This window comes from Scardinius erythrophthalmus, assembly GCF_964197995.2.
Source record: "Scardinius erythrophthalmus genome assembly, chromosome: 21".
NCBI lineage: Eukaryota > Metazoa > Chordata > Actinopteri > Cypriniformes > Leuciscidae > Scardinius > Scardinius erythrophthalmus.
The window spans coordinates 24539483-24562836 of NC_138241.1; the positions used below are offsets into that span (position 1 = coordinate 24539483).

Here is a 23354-nt window from a genome sequence, read left to right on the forward strand (position 1 = left end):
CATTTAACCTAAAACGAAAATACGGTCAAACTTAAAAGTGTCGTTTCCATTCTAATTATGCTTTTAAACGAACGTTTGCCTCAAGTAGATTAACAAAAAGACCCTAGGTTGCATTTTGGCGAGAGTTACCCTTTAATTATGCACTAAATTTGCTGACCAGACCAGAGCCAGTTGTGATTTTGTGCTAATAATAAAATAAAATATTAGAAGAATTAATATTTTCTTCCACATTCGTCAATTAAGTCTATAAGAGTGTTGTAACTGTTTTTCAATGGCTCTGGGCTAGGCAAGCACAGCAATACACCCATAACAAAAACCACACATGAATATTATATCTTGTAAGTTATTTTATTTTCATTATTTTTCCAGTATTTACCGCCAAAATGGCAAACAGCCCTAAACATTTTTATTTTATTTTATTTATGTTTATTTTAGTTAACTTTTTTTTTATAGTGTGCTGCAACTGTTTCTATTAACCCATTTAAACCCGCTGCCGCTGGTCATAATTGTGACCACAATTTTTCCTTGCATATTTTAGTGTAAAATTGAAAAGCACATTCATATATAATGAAAATGTAAGATGTCTATATGAGTTTATGGCAGGTCTAACATGATTGGATTGTTTGGTTATGTGACCACACACATATATTTCCTGGTGCTGCCATCTTAACGGAAGGATGACATCAAAGCTCAGAAAGGACAGGTAAGAATACTAACCAAAACTCACAATTCAAACAAGAAATATCTCAAAAAAACTTGCTGCTTCATCATCTTTATTGCCATCTTCAGATGCTACTACTGCCACCATGCCAGTGCCCTTGGCAGAAAACATCCCTGAACCTTCCTGCGGCGACCAACCAAAACTCACAATCCGAACAAGAATTGTGCCCTTGGCAGAAAGCACCCCTGCTCAGCTGATTAAAAGTTAATTTTTTTTTTTTTTTTTTTATGTTTCCTACCATAGGCTCATATTTAATCATTTGTTTATTTATTGTCATTTGTTTATTTATTTGTTTTAATTTATTATTTTATTTCTGTAAGGTTTTTTCATTTTGTAATTTGAAGTATTTTGTGTCATTTATGATTACATTCTAAGCAATTTCCTATAATTTATTATTTTATCATAATTTTATTAAAATATTTGTGCCATGCTGCTGCATAGGATTGCTATTTTGTCATTTTTGAAACTGAGCCAGATAATGTTTGCCTATTTGTTAATCAAATAAAACACTTCAACAATTTAATCCAGTCTTTAAACTAATTTCTGGAGATTTTTTTTATTTATTATATATATACGCCATAGACTCCCTGTGCTCTACCACCGGTAACAATTGTGACCAGAGATAAAACTCATTTTTTCATTATTGACATTGATTGTTTAATATACTTATAAATATATGTCATCTCTGGGAAAAAAATTGTGATTAAATTGGTTAAAATAGGTGAAAATTTTATTTTATTAAAAAAAATATACTAAGCATTCAGAATCTTTATGCATTTTTCCATTCTGATGACAGTGATGGTTGTGGCATTTTGGCAAAGACCCTGGTTATCATGGTACATTTTTGTAGTGGTGTTCATTTCAGTCATGGTGTGGTTTTGGTTAGTAGAACATGTGAAAGTTGTTTCAGGTAAACCAAATGGAATTGCTCCTTTCATCTCACAGAGTCCTCACTTTAATAGAGCTTGAGTAAACATGACAGGAGCCTGAGAACCTGGTTCCTGTAAACAACCCCAGACACCCTTCTCATGGAGATGAGCTGTGAAAGTTGCATTTACCCACTCTGTCAGTGTTCATCTGAATAAATTACACAGCTTAGTAAAGTTCAAGGGCAATATATTAAAATGTTAGCTCTCAGTAATATCCTCTCTCCTGACACCACACACGTTTGTTTCCTTTGGGCTAGAGGAAGACCGAGGATGAAGACTGTGATTGTGGTGCACGGTGGCGCGTGGGCCATCCCGGATGAGTTAGCCGAAGCATCCGTGGCTGGAGTCAAGAATGCTGTGCGGGCAGGGGATACTGTTCTGAAGAATGGGGGGAGTGCACTTGATGCTGTAGAAAAAGCTGTGAGGTCTTTGGAAGATGACCCAACGTTTGATGCAGGTATACATATACACACAATGCCCGGCCCAAAAAAAGTCACTAAGTATTTTGATTTAAAGTGTATGACTGGATCATTATTGCAGTGATTATTATGTTTCTAGCATGTTATATGTGTGGCAACAGTCCTTCTGACCCTAACTGATGGAGAGTATAGCTTTTCATTTCTTAAACAGCCATGTAGGAAGACACATCATGGCCATATTCCAAGATGACAATATCAAGATTCCTCAGGCTCAAATTGTGAAAGAATGGTTGGAAGGGAGCATGAAGAATAATTTTCACACGTGAATTGGCACCTCTGGGTCCAGACCTTAAATTCATTGAAAGTATTTGAGATGTGCTAGAGTAGACTTTACAGAGTGCTTGACTCTTGCGTCGTCAATACAAATTCTTGATCAAAAATTGATGCACCTCTTTTATTTCCATCAAGAATTTTTGGTTACACACACAAACATTTGTAATACTACAATTTTTTTTAATGTTGTTGAAAGAAGCATCTTCTGCTCACCACCAAGGCTGCATTTATTGGATAAAAAATACAATAAAACAGTAATATTGTGAAATATTAATACAATTTAAAATGTGTTTTCTATTTTTATTCAAATGTAATTATTCATGTGATGGCAAAGCTGAATTTTCAGCATCATTACTCAAGTCTCAGTGTCACATGATCCTTCAGAAATCATTCTATATGCTGATTTGGTGACATTCATATGTGTGGGATAAGTAAGATTTAAAAAAGATATTCAAAATAAATAGATAAGAAATTAATACTTTTATTCAGCAAGGATGCATTAAATTGATCAAAAGGGACATTAAAGACATTTGTAATGTTACAAAAGATTTCTATTTCATATAAAAGCTGTACTTTTTTTCAATTCATCAAAAGAAAATCCTGAAAATGTTTCTTAATACATTTAAATTAAAAAAAATATTAAGCAGCACAACTGTTTTCAGCATTGATAATAATAAGAAATGTTTCTTGAGCATCAAATCAGTATATTAGAATGATTTCTGAAGGATCATGTGAGACTGAAGACTGGAGGAATGATGCTGAAAATTCAGCTTTGATACCATAGGAGTAAATGACAGAGAACACAATATTTCACAATAGTATTTACTGTATTTGTATTCAAATAAATTCAGTATTTGTGAACATAAGAGACTTCTTTCAAAAACATTATTCCAAACTGGTAGTGTTTTTGTTTTATTTTTTACCTTGACTGACTTTTTCTATTCAAGACTTCAAGCAGAGGAAGTACAGATTCAGTAGTTTGTGAGAGACTTCATCTTGGCTCTGAATGGGACAGTATTTCAGCACATACCCTTGACACTTTGTTAATAATCACCTCGAGAGTAAGGTGAGAGGTTCTCCAATAATTATCAGATTACAAGGAGGAAAGCGAGGTAAAACAAGACACTTCATTAACACACCCGGCCTGTCGGTGCCAATCTCATTTGTGATGGCTAACTGCCACCATGAGTGAAATGGCTAATCCTCCTCATATCAGAGCTGCACATTCAGCGGCTCATCAGGATCATTTTATACACTGGGGTAGCCAGAAGCACAATCTGATCAATAGATGACTAATGCAATCCTCTTTAGAGAACTGAGAGCTAGACATAAGAGTGGATAACAGTCTGGAGTATGTCAGGGTGCCATGACAGAGATAAGAATGAGATATGTGTGTGAGAATGAGATCATGTTGAATTAAACAGGGGTATCCAATCTTGCTCTTTGACTGTCCTGCAGAGTTCAGCTCCAACCCCAATGAAACACACATAAAACAGGTAATCAAGCTCTTCCTGGGCATACTAGAAACTTCTAAGAAGTTGTGTTGAGGCAAGTTGGAGCTAAACTCTGCAGGACAGTGGAAAAAAAAACATTCACACAAAGTCAAAAGGTTATTTTTTACAAAGATCATACTTAATATTTTCTTTAGACATATATCCATTTTTTTTTGAATAAAATATTATTTAATGTAGGTCAATATAATATTTTTCTTGGCTTTTAAAAAAATATTTTCACCATAAACAAATGCTAAATCACCTTAAAGGTGACATATCATGAACATCTGAATTTTTCCGTGTTTAAGTGCTATAATTGAGTCCCCTGTGCATCTACCAACCCAGAAAATGTGAAAAGTGACAACCCAATGAACCCAGTAACTTTGTTTTGGTAAGCCTTTCTCTGCAAGCATGTCAAAAAATAAGCCGATCAGATTTTCCTCCCCTTCTGACGTAGGAATGGGATCTTATTATAATATTATTGCCCCTTAATCTACTACGTTTGTTCTACGTTTCCAACCACGGCGCCGTCATTTGGTTTTTGCATGCAAACTGTTCTGCAGCTCATTTGCATTTAAAGGGACACACAAAAACGGCGCGTTTTTGCTCACACCCAAAAAGGGGCAAATTTGACAAGCTATAATAAATGATCTGGTGGGTATTTTGTGCTGAAATTTGAGCTGAAACATCTTGTGAAAAGGGGCATAATATGTCACCGTTAATGTTTATTGTGATGTCTTTTAAAAAATGCATATTTTCTGATCTAGGCCTTTCTATCACTCTTTACGGGAAATGTGGTCTTTTCAGATATGTGGACTTCATGATGGGACTGTAAAATGTTTCATGTACAGGTCATGGTGCAGTGCTGAATTCTGATGGAGAGGTGGAGCTGGACAGTATCATCATGGATGGGGAAACACTTGCCGCTGGAGCTGTGGCCTGTGTTAGAAACATTGCTAATCCTGTTAGTCTTGCTCGTGCTGTGATGGAAAAGGTATGTTTTCTTCTCAAAATGCTTCGCTTCACAATTTGTCATTAACTATTACAGCAAATCTCAAATTCAAATATTACTTAATTTGAGTACAGTGTTCTCCTTGGTGAATATCTCTCCTCCAACCCATTTAATTCAAGCCATTTTTCTGGATACAAAAGTGAATATTTTACTGAAATGTTTGGGATGTGATACAAAAACTAAATTTCACACACATTCAGTACATTTCTATATACGGCACTGCAATACATAATTTCAAATTCAACAACCATTTCTCAATCATTAAGGCTTGTTTCATTTAGGGTTTTTTCTATTTTTTTCTGTCATAAAGACTTGTCCAACTCACTAATTCTCCAGTGTATAAGAATATCACATAGTTGCTATAAAATATGTCCGGTATACATCTGAAATTGGAATTCAAAATTATTAAGGTTAAGGAAATGATCTGAGTGCTAGTTCTTAATGCCTGCCCTTATCAAGGAGGTCTATATGTGGATCACTTTGAAGATTATTGTGAAACTCAGAATTGGGCGATTTGAATTGGACCCAATTTTTTATATTCTTGTAAAAGGATATTAGGAAAATTAGCCATAGTGTTGACTTCAAAGGTGAAATTATATGACACCATAAATTCAGGATTTTCCAATGACTGCAAAGCTTTCATTGGTCATTTCATCAGCAGCTTTGTAATGACAGGCAGGCTCAAAGGGAAATAAATGCTAGATGATTTTCTGATTGATTTCAATCAGTGCTCTTTGTAATGACATAGCAGTCTTATACAATGATTTATCTCCACATGTCTAAAAGACAAAAGCCTAGCCAGGATTTTTCTACTTATTTCTCAGGTTTAGAAGGTAGGTTTATTTTTAAAAATTAATGTAGGCACGAACCTTAAAATCTTAGCTACAAACATATAAATCCTATGTTAAACATTGAACAGCTATTATTGCCCAAATAAGGAATAGGTTATTGAACATTAACCTACTACTGCCTACTACAAACTTTACCGGCCAAAAGTCGACTACAACCTTAATACAGATATGAGCAAGACACCTTTATTCACTCTGTTTTAAGATCAGCTTAAGAGAGAAAGCAAACTGCAGTAAAACATAAATGGCGATTAGCAACGTTAGCCATTTTAGACTTCCACCAGATTTAGCTGAATTAAGGACTGTTCACATTGATAACTATAAAGATAATGGTATATAATGATAACTATATTAGCATGCACACCAACAGATGATAATGTTCAGTTTATTATAAGTGCACACTGATTGGATTCTGATTGGCTGTCAATTTTTTTTATCCTTCATCAGCTAGAAAAAAAAAATAAAATTCTAAAAGTGATTCCAACGATATCGTTCCACTGTGTGGAAATTGCTGTAGCTGTGGTGTGGACTTCTTTATTCGCATACATTTATTAAAACTTTATTGTAAAAAAATATTGTTAGTTATCATTCTTGGTGTTAAAGTAGGCATTAAATGAAAAAATGTAGGGCGGACTTGATTTTGTCCATTGCTTTGATCGTTGGATGGTTGTGGTTTGCTATTGCTGTGATATCATGTGAGCGACAGGTTGTCCCGCCCTCACGCCAGTAAACACATCATCAGAAAAAAGATGACTTTGCAAGAGCGGGGAACTTATTTTGATTAAGACTACGAGGGCCCATGAATTAAAAAAATAATAATGATGTGCACGGATAAATCATTTATAGTAGGCTAAATACTGCAATATTAAAATTTTTTAAAAAAATGATGTCCATTTTTATTTCATGGTGACTTAAACAGGCATTCAGACACCAAGTGGAGCAAAAGCTGCGGTAAAACTCGCTGTGAACACAAAATGTTTAGCAAAAATCGCCCCAAAAGGCCTCTGATTGGCTAAACAATAACAACAAAAACAACAAAAAATCTTTATTTAACTTAACAGAGAATGAGGCTGTCACTGAGATCGGCCTGATATCCCAGGTCAGTTATTTCAGAGATATCCAGGAGGTAGGATTGTTTTCTGCATACCATTTCATAAAGAAATCTTTTACAGCACATTTAACAGCATTAGATTTAAATAATGATCCACACAAAGAAAAAAATATGAATAACCACATAGCTTCGGTCATAATCTTTTAGATTGTAGACAGCCTTTATATACAAATGATATATGATAGGAGATATGCTATATCAAATAATTATTATGTCCAAGAGATTTTCCCTTTCACTGAGTTCACCTTGCAAGGCGTTGGACATGGAGGAAACAAAACCCAAAGAGAATACATGATAATCGATTAGCTGCAGCACCTGTCTTGACTGCCCCAAAAGACCTTGGCCTTACAGTGGATTGGCAGATCTCCTTAATAGCCAGTATTAAAAATTCATCAGGTCTTGATCAATGCTGCGATCAAGCTTCACTGACCTCATGCTCTTGCTTTGCAATCTAGTATTTGACAAAGAAAAATGACATTAATAACGTGTTAATATTTAAAAGTTTCCTAAGTCAGAGTTATGGTTTAATCCATTGTGATGTTGTACAGAAAGTTACACAGAGAAATAAAATTGCATTATTATTGAGACAGCAGGGTATTGTCTCAATATATTATAGCAGTTCCACATGGAGATGTGCACAGTAAATATGGAAAAGTGTACAGGTTGTAGTGCATTTTATGCTGTGATCATATCACCATGGTAAATCATTTTTGTTGTGGTGTTTATGTGGGAGATTAACACATGATGGCACACCCAAGGAAATCAGAATACAACAGAAAGACTGATTTAGTCAGCACAAAGAACTAACCATGTCAAAACATGTCACACCATGTCAAACAAGGCTAAACTCAATTTGTATCATGTGCATTAAGGCACTTCTGGACACTTACTATAGAGATGTTTTGTAGGTCAACCCTAAGGGTAATTTTCCTTGGGTTTCCTCTGGAATACTGAATGGAATTTTAGACTCAATTATGCCTTCAAAACATGATTTATGAGTCAAATAAGGTGCATGGTTACATTATATGATGACAAGACTTCGACATGAAAGTTACATTATATGACAATGTTACTTCTTATGACAAGAAGCCCTGTTCTACAACATAAGTCATACCTTAAACATGAATTTTTTATAGAGAACCCATAAATTGAAAAAGCTAGTATGTAAGCTGCTTTCTAAGTCATGACTTATTGAATACTCTTTAGAGGTCCGAGTCTCTATTCCAGTGGTTCTCAACTCTGGCCCTCGAGGTCCACTTTCCTGCAGAGTTTATCTCTAACCCTAATCAAATACACATGAACAAGCTAATCAAGGTCTTCAGGATTACAGATAGCTACAGGCTGATGAGTTCAGTCGAGGTTTGATCTAAACTCTGCAGGAAAGTGTATCTCAAGAACCCCTGCTCTACTGTTTCAACTGAGAATAATAACCCAGCAGCTGTTTATGAGCAGAAGCTTTTAAAAACTCATGGCTTCCCCGACACCAAGATTTAAACTAAAAAATGAATCATTGTCTATCCAACTGAGATTTAAGTAAGGAGATAAAGGTTAGGATCATGAATCTTCAGTAATATAGCACACTATAAGTGCATATTAGCACCATTTGTTGTATGCTTTTGGGATCTGATGCAGCATTTGGACCCAGAAATGGTGACATGTGATGTCAGACTTAACTGGATTGGTTAAAGTAAACATTTAGACTACTAATTATCTTTTTGAAACTTTTTTTTGTGCTTTTTATTCAGACAGATCATGTCATGTTGACAGACAGAGGCGCGAGCATGTTTGCAGAGCGCATTGGTACTCCAGTAGCTCATGATTTGGTGACTGAGCCAGAACGTAAAGAGTGGGAACACGGCAAAAGCTATAACGCCGGAGTCAAAATGCTTTTCAACACACAATGGTGGGTAATTTCATGTTTGTTGCCAAATTTAGTCGTTTTTCCCCCCTCTTAATGCACCAAAATGTTTTTAATTTTAATTTTGATGTCCATATAGTTACAAAGTGGTCACATAAAAGGTCTGTTTTCCATGGTCAGTAATGTATCAATGAATGAAGCTCTGCTCACAGAGCAGTCACTTTCAAACCACAGCAGCTTTATTTTGGTAATAATATTTAAATCTATAAAATTCTACATAGCATTTCAACCTATAACATTTTTATCTCACAATTCTGACTTTTTTTTCCGCACAATTGCAAGTTTATATCTCCCAATTCAGACTTTAAAACTCACAATTGAGAATTACATCTCAAATATGAAAAATAGTCAGAATTGCAGGAGAATTTGCTGCCACCATATAAAACTTCATCACTGTTTGCAAACACGCAAATGGTCTATTGGCAACAGCATCTTTGGAAAGAAGTGTTTTGTGTGCTTGGAGAGAAAGATAAAATGACTGTTTCTCTTGAATGATTCCTCTCTTGAAAACACTAAAATTAGCATGAAACGAAAGTTGCGATAGTCTTTTCTTTCCTATTTTGAAACTGCTTCTCAAACAAGAAAACGTGGTTTTGTCTAACAGGAGTCGATTGGATAGTTGAGTGACAGGTTGTCCCGCCCTCGTGCCAGTAAGCACATCATCACAGAAGAGATGAGATGTTGTTGCAGGAAGGAGGGGAAGTTTTTAGGATCACAAGGGCATATGAATTAAAAAAATAATGATGTGCATGGATACATAATGTATAATAAATCCTGCAATATTCCATGAAAAAAAATAAGAATAGTAGATTTTGATTTCATGGTGATTTTGAATGATGATTCACGAGTTCGCCTGCCCATCCAGTCTTAATAGTTAATGGTAAACGAACTTGACTTGCTGTCCAATTTACCTAATTTTGTGACCAATTTGCATGAATATATTGTGGAATGAATACTGTGATAAATCATTATCTACCCTCTTTATTCTTTTATCTTTATTTTATTATACTGATTCTAATGATGTCTTGATATATAACATTCTTAATTGTTTAGTTTTAAAGGGACAGTGGTTTTCCTTGGCATTGAGGCCATGAGTTGATAATGGCAGCATATTCTCATGCTGCACAGAGCTCAGGTCATTCACTGAGGCCTTCAGGCAGTGCAGATAGAGCTGTGTGGGCTCCAGCAAAGCAGCCTTACCTGCCACCTCCACTTCCCCAGGCTGAGTGTTGAGAAGTAGTGGAGTCAGGGCCATGCCGTGGTGTAACCTCAGCCCCTGAGGGAGTCTGTAAAAATAGTGCTGTGGAGGTGCTAAGTGACAGTTGGCTGAGCTACTGCCTTTCATCCCACCCCGCTGTGGCTTCATTATTGATAGCCTCCCTCTACTCGCCCTGTACCACCATCACTGGGCTTTTTAACATACAGGCCCTAGAATTCAATTACCCTCCACCTTTATTTAGGATTACACACCTCTGCCCTGCTGGTTTGACCAGGCTTTTATAAAACCACAGATGTGCCAATACGTATTATTCACGCCATGGTGGTGGTTACAAATGTAAATTTTTTTTGCAAATTTCTGTACTTAAAGGTAGGGTAGGCACTTTTGGAGAGGCTAGTAATAGCAAGCTAGCTTTGAAAACAGAAGATCCCGCCCTCCCTTCAAAGCGTTCTCCAAGGCAACACCGCAAAAAACATTAACGCATTCTGCAAAGTGTCACGAGAGACAGCGTTAAATTACCTCATGTCTCAAAGCACATAACATTACAATAATAATGAATGTAAACCAGGCTTGTGCAAAATTCAGAATTTCAGAATTGGTCTCCATTCAATTCATGAATTGGAATTTGAATTGAATTTACTCCGCCCCACAGGACGTTGAATTGAATTTGAATTGGAATGACAGGAAGTGGAATTAAATTCACGGCAATTCAAAGAAATTCCACACAGTCACACAACAGAAAGAATGTGTTGAGTCTCGCATGCATTCAGTGTTAGGAAGGTTACTTTGGAAATGTTATTGCTTACTGTTATTGGTTAGTTACCCATTATAAATGTGGTTTGGATTACTTTATTTGGATAACTTTATAAATGCAAAGCAATTTCGTTTTAAGTTGATTAGTAACTAATTGAATTAAACATTTTACCTCAGTAATACAACTAAATACAATTACATTAATTTTGTAAATGAGAAACAGAAATTTCATTTCACGTAACTATTTACTCCTCAACCCTGCATACATTTTGTTCTAAAATAGATATTAGATAGATTTTCTTGAAATAAAGTACCCCCTCAATGTTGTTTAAATAGTTTTGTTCCAATGTCATTTTCATTTCAAAGTAATCACACAAACACAAAGTTGTTGTAAATGCAGTTATCATTTATTCCAATGCAAAATATTAATGAAATCCTTATTTTCAACAGTACAGAGAGGGAGGAGACCATTTGCAATATATGTAACAACACTGTGAGTAAGAGCAACTTGTCGTCTATTAGTTGATGACCACTTAGAGCTGGAACTGGCTGTTTCAGAAGGATTACCATGATCTCCATTCTGGTTTGGCTGGATTGTGTAATCGCTGGTTTCACAGTACATCAAGATTTCCTGATGTTTCTTCTGTAGGAAAAAAAGTACCTCAATGTATATTACTCTTTAAGAGAACAAATATTTCTATTAATTCCACAATTGACAATAATTGTTTTCTTGATTTACAATAAGTAATAAGTAAAAAGTGTGCTTGCATGCTTTTAAACACATATGATATCCAGTGTTGGGAGTAACTCCTTACAAGGAGTAATGCCATAATAATATAATCATATTTGGCTGTAACTGAGTAATGTAGCACATTAATATTACTGTTACTGTTGTGTTGTGAGTTAAAGGTGTGTATAACCCTTTATGAGCTATATGCCAGGCTCTTGCTGTGTTGCACTACAGTAATGTAATGAGTAGAGTAATGAGTTACTATCCATAGAGAATAACAAGTAAGGTAATGCATCATGGTATTTTTAAAAGTGAATAATGTGTATTACACGTTCTTGAGTAGTGACCCCAACACTAGTTATATCAAATATCAGTTGCATAATACCATGAAGAGATGGTTTTCAAAATAGAAGACTGTCTGTCTGTTAACTTTTACTTGTAGATGCCTTTTGAAATTTGAAGTAGCCTTGACAGAGCCACAGACTGGAGCACTGCAGTGCTTATATGGCTCTGTGGTTTCCAGGTGTTCTTGATGGAATTGGTTCTTCAAAATGAGCTAGTACAGATGACCTTTTATGCCTGCTATTATTTTCCATGTCGCTGTTGTTACAGGTGTCAAATCTATCAACCTTTGTATTCTGAAGTTGTAAGGGACTTCTGAAACTTAAAAAGTCCAGTGTTGCCCATCAAATTGTGCTTTCAAACAAATGTCTACCTGAAATTGTTTAGCAGCCATTTTAAATACTTGGTTAAAGTAAAGCATTCTGGGAAATGGAGTCAAGTTCCATCATGTTCCACAAAATTACAATTACAATAAATCAAACTTAATTATTTGTTCTGTGACTAGAGCTTTTAACATTTATTGCTGGGGGAAAACATATCCTTTTAATGTAATCTGTACAAGTAGTTCAAACTAATATCATTTATAATGCAATCATATCTGACATATACTGTAAAGCTTCATTGTTAAACACTTCACTTAAAATATGTATATGAATTTCTTTGAATTTTTATTGAATTGCAATTCTGCTTCCTTTAATTCAAATTCGAATTGTAATTCTAGATCCTGTTTTTGACATCAATTCAAATTCAATTCAAATTCAAGAATTGAATTGGAATTAAGGAGTCATTCTGAATTCAATTCTGAATTGTGCACAAGCCTGATGTAAACAACATACAGAGCTTTACCTGACTGCTTCAGATTCATTCGGCGTTGATGTGATGGCATAGAAACGCAAAATCTGAGTCTGAGGACATGAACAGCTCCGAGTAGAACATCATGATGGGTTGCCATCTTGTAATTGTGGTTATGACATGGCATGAACAGCATAAGCTCGTTGTTTTGGTTTGTTAATTTGGCCCCGCCCCAAACTCGCGCTATTGGCTGAGCCAGTGTTGCTATGCTGTGCTGGGGTGATTAGTATTCTCATACAAACAGCAGATCATAATAGAGTAATGCAGGTATGGCGTCACTTTGTAGGCCAATCGGCAATAGGATTTTCCCATAGGCTTTTGGATTATCGTTAAAAACAAGCTTTGTGATCAACAAAAGTTTATGATACTTGCACGTTTTGTCCATCAAGATAATTATCACAGATGAGCACAACTTTGATGAATTCTGAAGCCTATGTTCAGTCGCCAGAAGTAAAAAGCTAAAGGTAGGGTATAAACAAACTACACCACGGTCCCACAACTTCAACGTCACCATCACTAAGCTCTAAAAACATTTTCCCAGAACTTTTGAGTTAGAATCGTTTGTAAGAGCACAATTATAAGCATAACGATGCTGTTAAAGCAGACTGAGCTTACCTTTTCGGCGTGATGGCATTTAAAGGGGGGGTGAAATGCTCATTTTCACTCAATCTCCTGTTAATCTTGAGTACCTAGAGTAATATTGCATCCTTCATATCTCCAAAAAGTCTTTTGTTTTATTATATTTTTAATTGAAAGATAGGCTGTACCGAGTCTTTCCGGAAAAAAACGAGCGGCTGGGGGCGGGCCGTGTGGGCGAAGCTTAGCTGTGCTAACGTGCCGAGCTAACAACACACAGAGACATTTGTTCAACAGTTTTACTCACCGTTCCAACGCATGACCGCGAACCTTTATCATTGTGACTGCTCGATCCTTAAGCATTAGACGATCTGCAAATCCGCCGATCTGGGCTTTGTTTATAAAACAATCATCATCGAAATGCAGGGAACAACAGTCTTACACAACTCCGTTTATGCTCAGGAAAACAAACTCCATCCACGGGTTCCTTAACGCTGGGTTCTTTGGGAATCTGTGCAGGGTTGTCTTGCCCTGGCAACCAAAAACACACTTCTTTGGTGACATTGACTTCCCAAAAGCCGGGCAGGGCGCTTTGATGGCGAACTGCTTTCACTCTCTTGCTCTAGTCTATGAGGGCGCGCGCGCCCGCGATCTTACCGGAGACATGCCCTTAGGACCCATATAAGGAAATTCCGCTCTATCTTACGCAAGACAGAGCCATACTCGAAAAAAACTTTCCAAAACTTGTGACAAACCGGAAGGAGTATTTTTGGAACAAAAATACTCCTTCAAACGTACAACTTAGTTTTTGAAACTTTGTCCATGTTTAGCATGGGAATCCAACTCTTTACCAGTGTAAAAAAACTCAGTATGCATGAAATAGCATTTCACCCCCCCTTTAATCTCCTCTGTAGTCCCATTTAGCCACTTTTTAGCAACCACCTTTTTCAAGACACATAACAGCTTCATAAAATGTTACACGAGTGGTGTAATATTGATGTATTTTATGTAGTAGAAGTGTCTTGAGCTTGTGTTCAACACAGACCTTATTTCAGCCATTTAACCAAAACTCTTTGAGTGTGTGTGTGTGTGTGTGTGTAATAATCAACATATAATGGCTTACTGATATCTCTGAATATTAACATGGGATAGATAGGAGAGTGAATTTTAATATTGAAAAACTGACAAATTTATGGAAGCCCTGTTGTATCCCTAATTTCAACTTGCGAATTTGTTTCTCACAATTTTATGTGATTTTATGTTTTGCAATATGACTTCTCAAATCTTGAAATTGTGATTTTATATCACATTGTGTATATTTTTCAACAGCGTGACTATGTCTCACGGTGTGACTTTCTTATTTGAAACTTCTAACAATTACCTTTATTTTTTACACTCAGACAGAAACTAGCTTCAATATACAAATGCATTCTGTCATTTAGTTTTAGTGATAAGCATGTAGAAAATACATTTGCAACAAAAAGTTAAGACAACCACTTGTTCTTCATAATGAGAACTCTATTGGAACTTTTGTTCCAATATCTGCACACTTCATTAGGCTGTTTATGGATGTGTGAAGATTTACTGCAAAACTCTGTGATCACTTTGAAGTGTGAAATACAGTCCTCCGTCAAGCTGATTTTAAAAGCCATTTTCACCTGAACCGATGAGCAAGATCCAGCCATCGCCGGTGATTTAAAAGAGCAATCAAGCGCCTGCCAAAAATGATTGATGCCTCGAATCTGGAGCCTGCAAGTGATTCTTCGCCAGCTGCTTCAGACAAATATTCTCCACGAGGACCATGTTTGCTCTCCCATTTCTGGGGAGAAAGACATGGAGGCTGTTTTCTTTCATTTAACCTTGAAGCATTGTCCTCCATGTGACTTCAAACTCATAACACACGCTTGTTTTCCACAGCCCTGCTGCCTTAATCAGAGTTTCATGGGATATGAAGCCTGTGAAATACAAGGGTCTCTGTTCATCCCACTTTCTGCATGCTCTCTATTCTATTTCTTTTAAAGTGATCTAGCAGCGAAGACTGATGTGCACATCATAAGAATTGTGTTTTGTTTGTTTTTTGAAGAAGAATGCATACTTTCTCATGTGTCTACAGAAATATCACGACTGATCTCCCAGCAATCTCTCTGAGTGTACTTTGCTAGACTAGCGGCTGTGATTCAGAGTGGCGAAGGCCACTTATTCTCACTCTCTTCCTTTGTTGACAGGCAGATGATGATGAGTCATTTTCAGGTGTGCTGGCACTCTTAAAAGCATGCGAGAGATTGTCATTAGCACGCTCCCTTTCAGACATCTCTCACATCACCAGAACAGAACTACATGCATTTGTTTCGGGACTGAAGTTCACAACAATAGTAATTGCTAAATTTAAAAGGGAGGGAGGCTTCTGAATCTAGCGTATTAAGTTGAATTCCGGGACAAAAGTCTGTTTGATGAAGAGGAGCTAATAGAGGCACATCTCTGAGTGTGATGAATAATAATGCTCTCTCTTCAAAGCACCTTTTTAAAATACCATGTCTGAAACCATCAAATTAAAGATCTGAGAAAAGAAAATATCAGAGCTAATCTTTATTATTTAAGGTTATAGAACTTTTTTTGTGTGTGTAATTGTAGGGGCCATGATACTGTTGGAGCGGTGGCTCTGGATTCTTTCGGTAATGTGGCGTGCGCTACATCCACTGGAGGAATCAGAAACAAAATGGTGGGAAGAGTTGGAGATTCTCCTATTATAGGTGAGTCCGATCAGAGATAGAGGACAGAGATAATCTCAGTGTCACACCAACATTCATTTTGAAGCAGTGCCTCGATTGAATGAGCCATTTCGGTTTGAAGGTGTCAGCTCTGATCAATACTCAATTGTCAGAGTGTTTTTTCCTGAGGTAACACACATTAACGTCCGACTCTCTCTGCGCTGCTGTCTTTTCCTGTGCGATAAGGATCTGGTGGATATGCAGACAATAGAAGTGGCTCGGTCTCCTGCACTGGTCATGGAGAGTCTATTCTCAAAGTCACCTTAGCCAGATTAATCCTCTTTCATATGGAGCAAGGTATGAGACTTTTACACTAATCCTGATGAGTGTGTGAGTGTGCATGCGTGCTCGTTTACCTTTAAGGGCTACAAAAGTGTCCATATTTGCTTGATTAGTTCTGTGCCTAATCCATTTTGCAAAAGAGAAAATTCAATATGCACTACCTTTCAGAAGCTTGAGGTCAGTGTGATTTAAAAAAAAGATAACTTTTATTCAGTAAGGATGAATTACGTATCATGAAAAGTGACAATAAGGATATGTATAATGATACAAAAAAATATAATTTCCAATTAAAGAATCCTGAAAAAAAAAATGTATCACAGTTTCCAAAAACAAGAAAAGAAAAGTTCTCAACATTAATAAGAGAGATTTTTGAGCACTTAATCAGCGTTTCTGAAGGATCATGTGACACTGAAGACTGGAGTAATGATGCTGAAAATGTAGCTTTGCCATCACAGGAATAAATTACATTTGTAGACAACAGTTATTTGAAATTGTAATATTGGTCAAATAAAGGAAGTATTGGTGCGCATAAGAGACTTCTTTCAAAAACATGAACAAATCTGACAGGCCTCAAACTTTTGAACAGTAAATAATTATTTTTTTTTTATATGGGTGCTAACATGTCTTTTTCTACCAATTTTAGGTTAATATTTTGTATGAATGTATAAGGGATCGTGTATAGGTCTTGTAACTAATTAGCAAGTGTCAGCATTTGTAATCTTCAATTTTTGTCTTCACTATCTATACTTTAATTAATCCTATTCACAGTATAATCATACACCTTATCAAGACAGAAGTCACAGAAGCTGTGTGCAAAACAATTGTAAAATAATTATAGTTATTAAAATCAAAATAGGTGTAGATGGAGTTTGTATTGTCACACTGATGTCAATTATAATATTTGAATACTCCAGTCAGATGCCAGGTTAATCAATATAACTTTTATTATTACATAAAATGACATAAAAAATCATTATACAACGATGGCTAAATAAGTATTCATTTTCAATATTTTGTACTTGTATATTTTGAATGAAAAATCTTGTTTTACCCCAGCTATATGTCATTCCCTTTTTAGTTTTTTTCTATAATGAAATTTGTGCATATTGTTTTGTCTTGCAAGGTCTCGATCATCTCTACTCCTTTACCCTCACCCACATGTTGCTATTATTATCAGATTGCGTATAACCAAGCAGAAAGAATGTCCAAACACACAAAAACTGGATGCTGCTGTTGCCAGTCATTTTAATTGGTTTGTGTGTGTGTGTGTGTGTGTGTGTGTGTGTGCGTGTGAGCGAGCGAGACAGGAAGGATCGGATGCGCTGCCACAGTAGGCAGATGATAATGAGGTGTGTGTTTGTCTGTAGAAAGAGTGTGAAGGGGTCAGCAGGCTATTGTTCGCTTCGGCATTCTGCGGTAATGATACTGCAAGTACAGCCACTCTGTTTATATTATATTCATTATTTTATTAATTATTAGGCTTGCCATTAGGGTCTTGACTTATTGTCCAACATTTCTGTAGTTGTTTACTGAGGTTGACAAATTTATTTAGATTTATATATATATATATATATATATATATATATATATATATATATATATATATATATATAAAATATATTTTTTAATATCAATGCAAGTTAGAATAAATAATTGGTACATTTGGCACTCATTACCATTACTTCATTATTAATAAATATAGTGAGTATAAAAGCTTTGATAGGTTGCTAGAAGCCCATGAGTCCCCAGTTAAAGCAAGAAATGAATTCACTGCTCTATAGAACAAGGAGTGAGGTGAATGAAATATTGAACTAAAAATAGATATTACATTGTAGCTAACAGTTATTTCTAGTCCATATAGTAAAAGTAATGTGCTACATAATAATGCTAGTAAAAATTTAATATGTTAATACTGTTGCATTGTTGTTGCTAGACTGATGTTAGACTTTTTTTACCGCATATTTGCAACACTAAGACTGATGGAATGAGCAAACCATGAGAGAAACATATATTGTTCACTGTGTGACCTGGACAGGGTCACCAAGGACACATACACTGTGGGTGCAGCGTTTCATTATACGGCACACAGAGATCAAATGCTCTTGATTTAGTTTTTGTCCTGTTCTGTTGGAAAATACCAAGAAAATAAGAGCACAATGGAAAATGTTGTATTGAAAAAGTATTTTTTGCTCACCATTGGTACATTTATTTGATTTTCTTTTTTGTAATATTATGAAATATACAATTTAAGACAACGTTATTCTGTTTTAATATATTTTAAAATATAATTTATTCCTGTTAAAAATTATAGTTGGTTTAACTTTAAAAAAAAAGTAAACAGAAAACTGAAGTAAACAGAAACTCAAAATATCATGATATCTGAACCACATTAATTATCTAAGTTGATTTGACAAAAGAAAATAAGTTGTGATAAATCATGAAAATATTTTTTTTTTACAGTGATGGCAAAGCTGAATTTCCAGCAGCCAATACTCAAAAATCATTCAAATGTGCTGATTTGATGCTCAGAAACGTTTTTATGATCAATATTGAAAACAGTTAATATTGCTTAATATTTTTGTGGAAATCACAATATATTTTATTTTAGGATTATTTGATGAATAGAAAGTTCAAATGAACAGCATTTATTTTAAATATATTTTTTTTGCAACCATGTGAAAGTCTTTATTGTCTTTTTTGAGCAATTTAATGCATTCTTGCTGAATATATTGATCCTTTTTTTCCCCAAAACATATTTTACTTACCTCAAACTTAAGAACGTTAGTGTAAGTGTCAGAGAATATAGTCAAACATTAGAAGGATGGAAAATAATACATTGTGTATGAAAATAGCAGGTGTTAGATTAATAGATGTTCACAGACTTGGGTAACCTTGAAGATTTTACAGTTCATCCTATTAATGCAATTCACATTGTACAACAGCATTGACAGAATTTGCTTCTGATGAAGTACAGCAAAAATAAATGTTCAGCTGATCCCAGCTAGATAAACTTGTGCCTCATACTTGAGTGTTGTCTTTGTGTGATGCAGGGAAATCCTCCACCTCAGCCGCCGCCGCCTCACTCCAGTACATGTGTGAGAGAGTGAAGGGATGTGGAGGTGCCATTGTTCTGTCCTCCACTGGGGACTGGGCCGCCAGCTTCACCACACCACGCATGGCTTGGGCCTCCATTAAAGAGGATGTCCTGCACTATGGGTTGAATCCGAAAGAAGAGTTTACAGAGATGCTGAAATAATGGCGTTTTCTTTTTCTTGTATTTTAATTATATTTTTAATTGAATTGACATTCAGCTAGTTCATTAGTTTGTCTTGTTTGCTTTGATCAGTTAGTCCGGTTTAATTTCATTTATCCTTTATATAAAGCTAAAAGTTCTTTACCTCAGTAGTAATGAGCTCTTTTTCACATCAAGGAAACATTTTTTTTTTTTTTTTTTTTGAAACAAATACTCCTTGATTCATTGATTTAAAAAAAAGTTATCTTTCACTATTGACGTATGAAAACATTTTACATTTTAGTACCATTTAGCTCCTACTCAGGGTTAGTTCACCCAAAAATGAAAATTCTGTCATCCTTTACTCCCCCTCAAGTTCCAATCCTGTATAAATGTCTTTGTTCTACTGAACAAAAAAGAAGATATTTGGGAGAATGTTTGTAACCAAGCAGATCTCTGACCCCATTGACTACCTTAGTATTTTTTTCCTAATATGGAAGTCAATGGGGCCCGAGATCTGTTTGGTTACCAACATTCTTCAAAATATCTTCATTTGTGTACAGCAGACAACAAGATATTTATACAGGTTTGGAACAAATTGAGGGGGAGTAAAGGATGACAGAATTTTCATTTTTGGGTGAACTACCCCTTTAATAACATTTATACAAGATTTGTGGATGAGTCATGTTCCCATTACGGCAGTGGTTCCCAAACTTTTTCTGCAGGGCCCCCCTTTCTGAAGATAAGAATATTTTCGAGCCCCCCCACACTGACACAAACATACAAATCCTTTGTTTCTAAACTCCACTGGACTTTACTTAACATTGTAAGTCATACAAAATGGCAACTTCTTCCTGAACAAAACTAAAAAAAAAAAATGACAAATCACCTTCACAATTATTAAAAGTGACACTGCATCATGTATCATAAAATTTTACCATGTAATGGTGTTCATGGCTTTCAACACATCTTCTTATAAACTCCATTCCTGCATGAAAGTGGCCTTTTACACTTTACCAGCTCTCTGAAGAAAATAACAAAATCCTGAACATTTAACTCTGCAAAAACTGCACCTTTAATGTCCACATCTTTTCAGTGACTGGTGTGGGCTTGCTTCATGCTGCAGATCTTCTCAAATCGGGGTTGCAGCTGTGAGACTGCTACTCTTAGTTCATTTTCAATGTCCAGCTTTGATCTGTATTTAGTCTTGATGGAGGCCACAGCAGAAAAACCTATCTCACATAGGTAAGACGTGGCAAATGGAAGGAGTGTGGCCAGAGCTCTTTTACCTAGCAGTGGGAAATCTTTCTCCACTCCAATCCAAAATGCAGCTAGTGTCTTAGACTTAAACTCAAGCCTCATTGTTGAATCAGAGGTGACATCAATGAACTGTTCATTCTCTGTAGTGCTGAATTCGGCAGGTGGTGTTGCACTGAAGGGGTCTCGGATCCAGTCATATTGTGTAGGATCCTGCACTGGGAAGTACCTCTGGAAATGCTTTTGGAGGGCAGAGATGTGAGCTTTCATGCATGGGATCACTGTGTTCTGCAGCTTGTTGACCTCAATGAATGACTTCAGGTTCTCAAACGAGTCTATATTTCCCTCTGTAACTCGCTGCTCCCACATCTCAAGCTTTCTTGTGAATGATGTGATTTTATCTGCCAGATGTGGAAGGTGTGTGTTGCTGCCCTGCATCTGCAGATTTAGCTCATTGAGTTTTTGAAACATGTCACTGAGGTACGCAAGTTTCATGAGGAACTTGTTGTTGTTAAACTTGTGGGCAAGTTCATTTTCCTCCTCCTCCAAAAAGATGCGGATCTCATCCCGCAGTTCAAAGACCCTGGATAAAACCTTCCCACGTGACAGCCATCGGGACTCGCTGTGAAACAGAACAGCTGTGTGGTCGGAGCCCATTTCCTCACACAGTGCAGAGAAAATACGTGCTTTGACAGGTCGTGTTTTAATGTAGTTCACTGTAGTGATGACATCCGTCATAACATCGTGCAGGTCGGGACTCAGCTGTTTAGACGCCAGCGCCTCTCGGTGTATCATACAGTGTGTCCACTGCACGTTAGGGGAGATGCGCTTGATGAGCGCTTGCAGCCCCCCTCTTCTCCCAGCCATGGCCTGAGCCCCGTCTGTGCAGATCCCCACACAGTCCTCCCATTTCAGATCGGCCTCTCTCAAGTAAGTGTCAATTATTTTAAACAGTTCGTCTGCAGTGGCTCTGCTCGTCACTTGTTTGCAGAAAAGCAAATCCTCCCTCAAATCATCGGCATCAATGAATCTGACGTATGTTATCAATAAGCAGTCTTTATTACTGTCAGTCGCCTCATCCATCTGCAGAGCAAAGCGTCGGTCCCGTATCTTGTCATTTAGCTGCTCTTCTATGTCTTTTGACATATCATAAATACGCCTTGAGATAGTATTGTTTGAGAGAGGAATGGCCTTTAGCTTGCTGGCATTGGCTTCGTCGATCATAGTTGAGATCGCCTCATCCACACCCCGATCTATGGTCTCTTCTGGGGGTCGTACTTCGGCTGGTGGCCAGGGTGACCTGAGGGTGACGGTGTGGACTGATTGGTTTTTGGGTGCGGCCGCTGGTCAACGCCAGCGTCCAACCCCAATGCCATTCTTCCCGGAAGTGCATGAGGAGGCCTCGAGGTCCTGGAAGGCACCACTCTCTTCCCGTGATTGCTCATCGGCCTTCTCCGCCTTTCCTCCCCTCGACGGGGCCGCTGCCAATGGGTACACTGGGGTTCCCCCGGTTGAACGTTCAGTTGCGATGCAACTGTGTCCTCAGAGCACTTCTTCTCATGGTGACCTTAAGCACCCTTCCAAAGCCTGTAGATTTTCGTCCACACTCGAGACGCGGGACAGGCAGCCGCCTCACTGCATGCCATGGCCACTCTGCAGGTCTACCAGGCCCAGATGCTCAGGGACATGCACGAGGGTAGGACTGACCCAGGGCTCTTCGATGAGCTGCGTGCTGCCACTGACCTCGCTCTCTGGGCGACTAAAGTGACCACACGCTCCCTGGGTCAGGTGATGGCCACCAACGTGGTCCAGGAGAGACACCTGTGGCTGAACCTGGCTGATATGCGGGATGCTGAGTGGACCTGGTTCCTCGACACCCCCATATCCCAGGCCGGCCTCTTTGGCGGTGCGGTTGAGGATTTCGCCCCTCACGCGTTTCCCGCCCCTCCCACACGGGCCCAGCAGCAGCCTTCACCCGGGCCGCATCGTGGAGGAAGCAGCAGGAAGGCGCCCCCACCCTCTCCAGCCCCGCACCCCGCTAAACGCCAGGCCAAGCGGCGCTCCTGAGACGGGCAGCTCAGGGATGACATTCAGTTCTTCACAGGAGGTGGTAGCAGGACCACTCCTTCCTCCGGAGGAGGGCCGGGGGAGAATCCTTTGTTCTCCACTCCCCGCTGCTCACCCCCGGGTGCGTTTCAGCCAAACGCATTTTCGAATGTGTGCGGCCACAGGATTTGTTTGGAGTGATCGACCTGAAGGACGCCAACTTCCATGTCTCCATTCTAACTCGACACAGACCGTTCCTACGGTTTGCTTTCGAGGGGCAGGCATACCAGTACGCGGTTCTCCCATTCGGGCTAGCCCTGTCTCCTCGCGTCTTTATGAAGGTCGTCGAGGCAGCCCTTGTTCCTCTACGGGAACACGGGGTTCGCATCCTGAACTATCTCGACAACTGGCTGATCCTAGCTCACTCTCGAGACCAGGTTTGCGAACACAGGGACCTAGTGCTCCGGCACCTAGCTCGTCTGGGCCTTCGGGTCAACTGGGAGAAGAGCAAAC

General features: G+C 37.7%; 2 protein-coding genes across 2 annotated transcripts; one reads left to right on the forward strand and one right to left on the reverse strand.

Annotated features, from left to right (window-relative positions):
• Window positions 1–1920: 1920 nt before the first annotated feature.
• LOC308681784 (isoaspartyl peptidase/L-asparaginase) lies at window positions 1921–19562 on the forward strand (the record flags this gene model as incomplete). The annotated part of the gene is made up of 6 exons (XM_081350900.1): window positions 1921–2107; window positions 4747–4889; window positions 8612–8769; window positions 15888–16006; window positions 16211–16321; window positions 19357–19562. 6 exons carry the CDS (start codon window positions 1921–1923, stop codon window positions 19560–19562), a joined length of 924 nt encoding a protein of 307 aa, XP_081207026.1.
• Window positions 19563–20630: 1068 nt separating this feature from the next.
• On the reverse strand, window positions 20631–22019 carry LOC308682124 (zinc finger BED domain-containing protein 5-like; the record flags this gene model as incomplete). Its single annotated transcript, XM_081351614.1, has 1 exon — window positions 20631–22019. The coding sequence occupies one exon, from the start codon at window positions 22017–22019 to the stop codon at window positions 20631–20633; it is 1389 nt and encodes a 462-aa protein (XP_081207740.1).
• Window positions 22020–23354: the final 1335 nt, after the last annotated feature.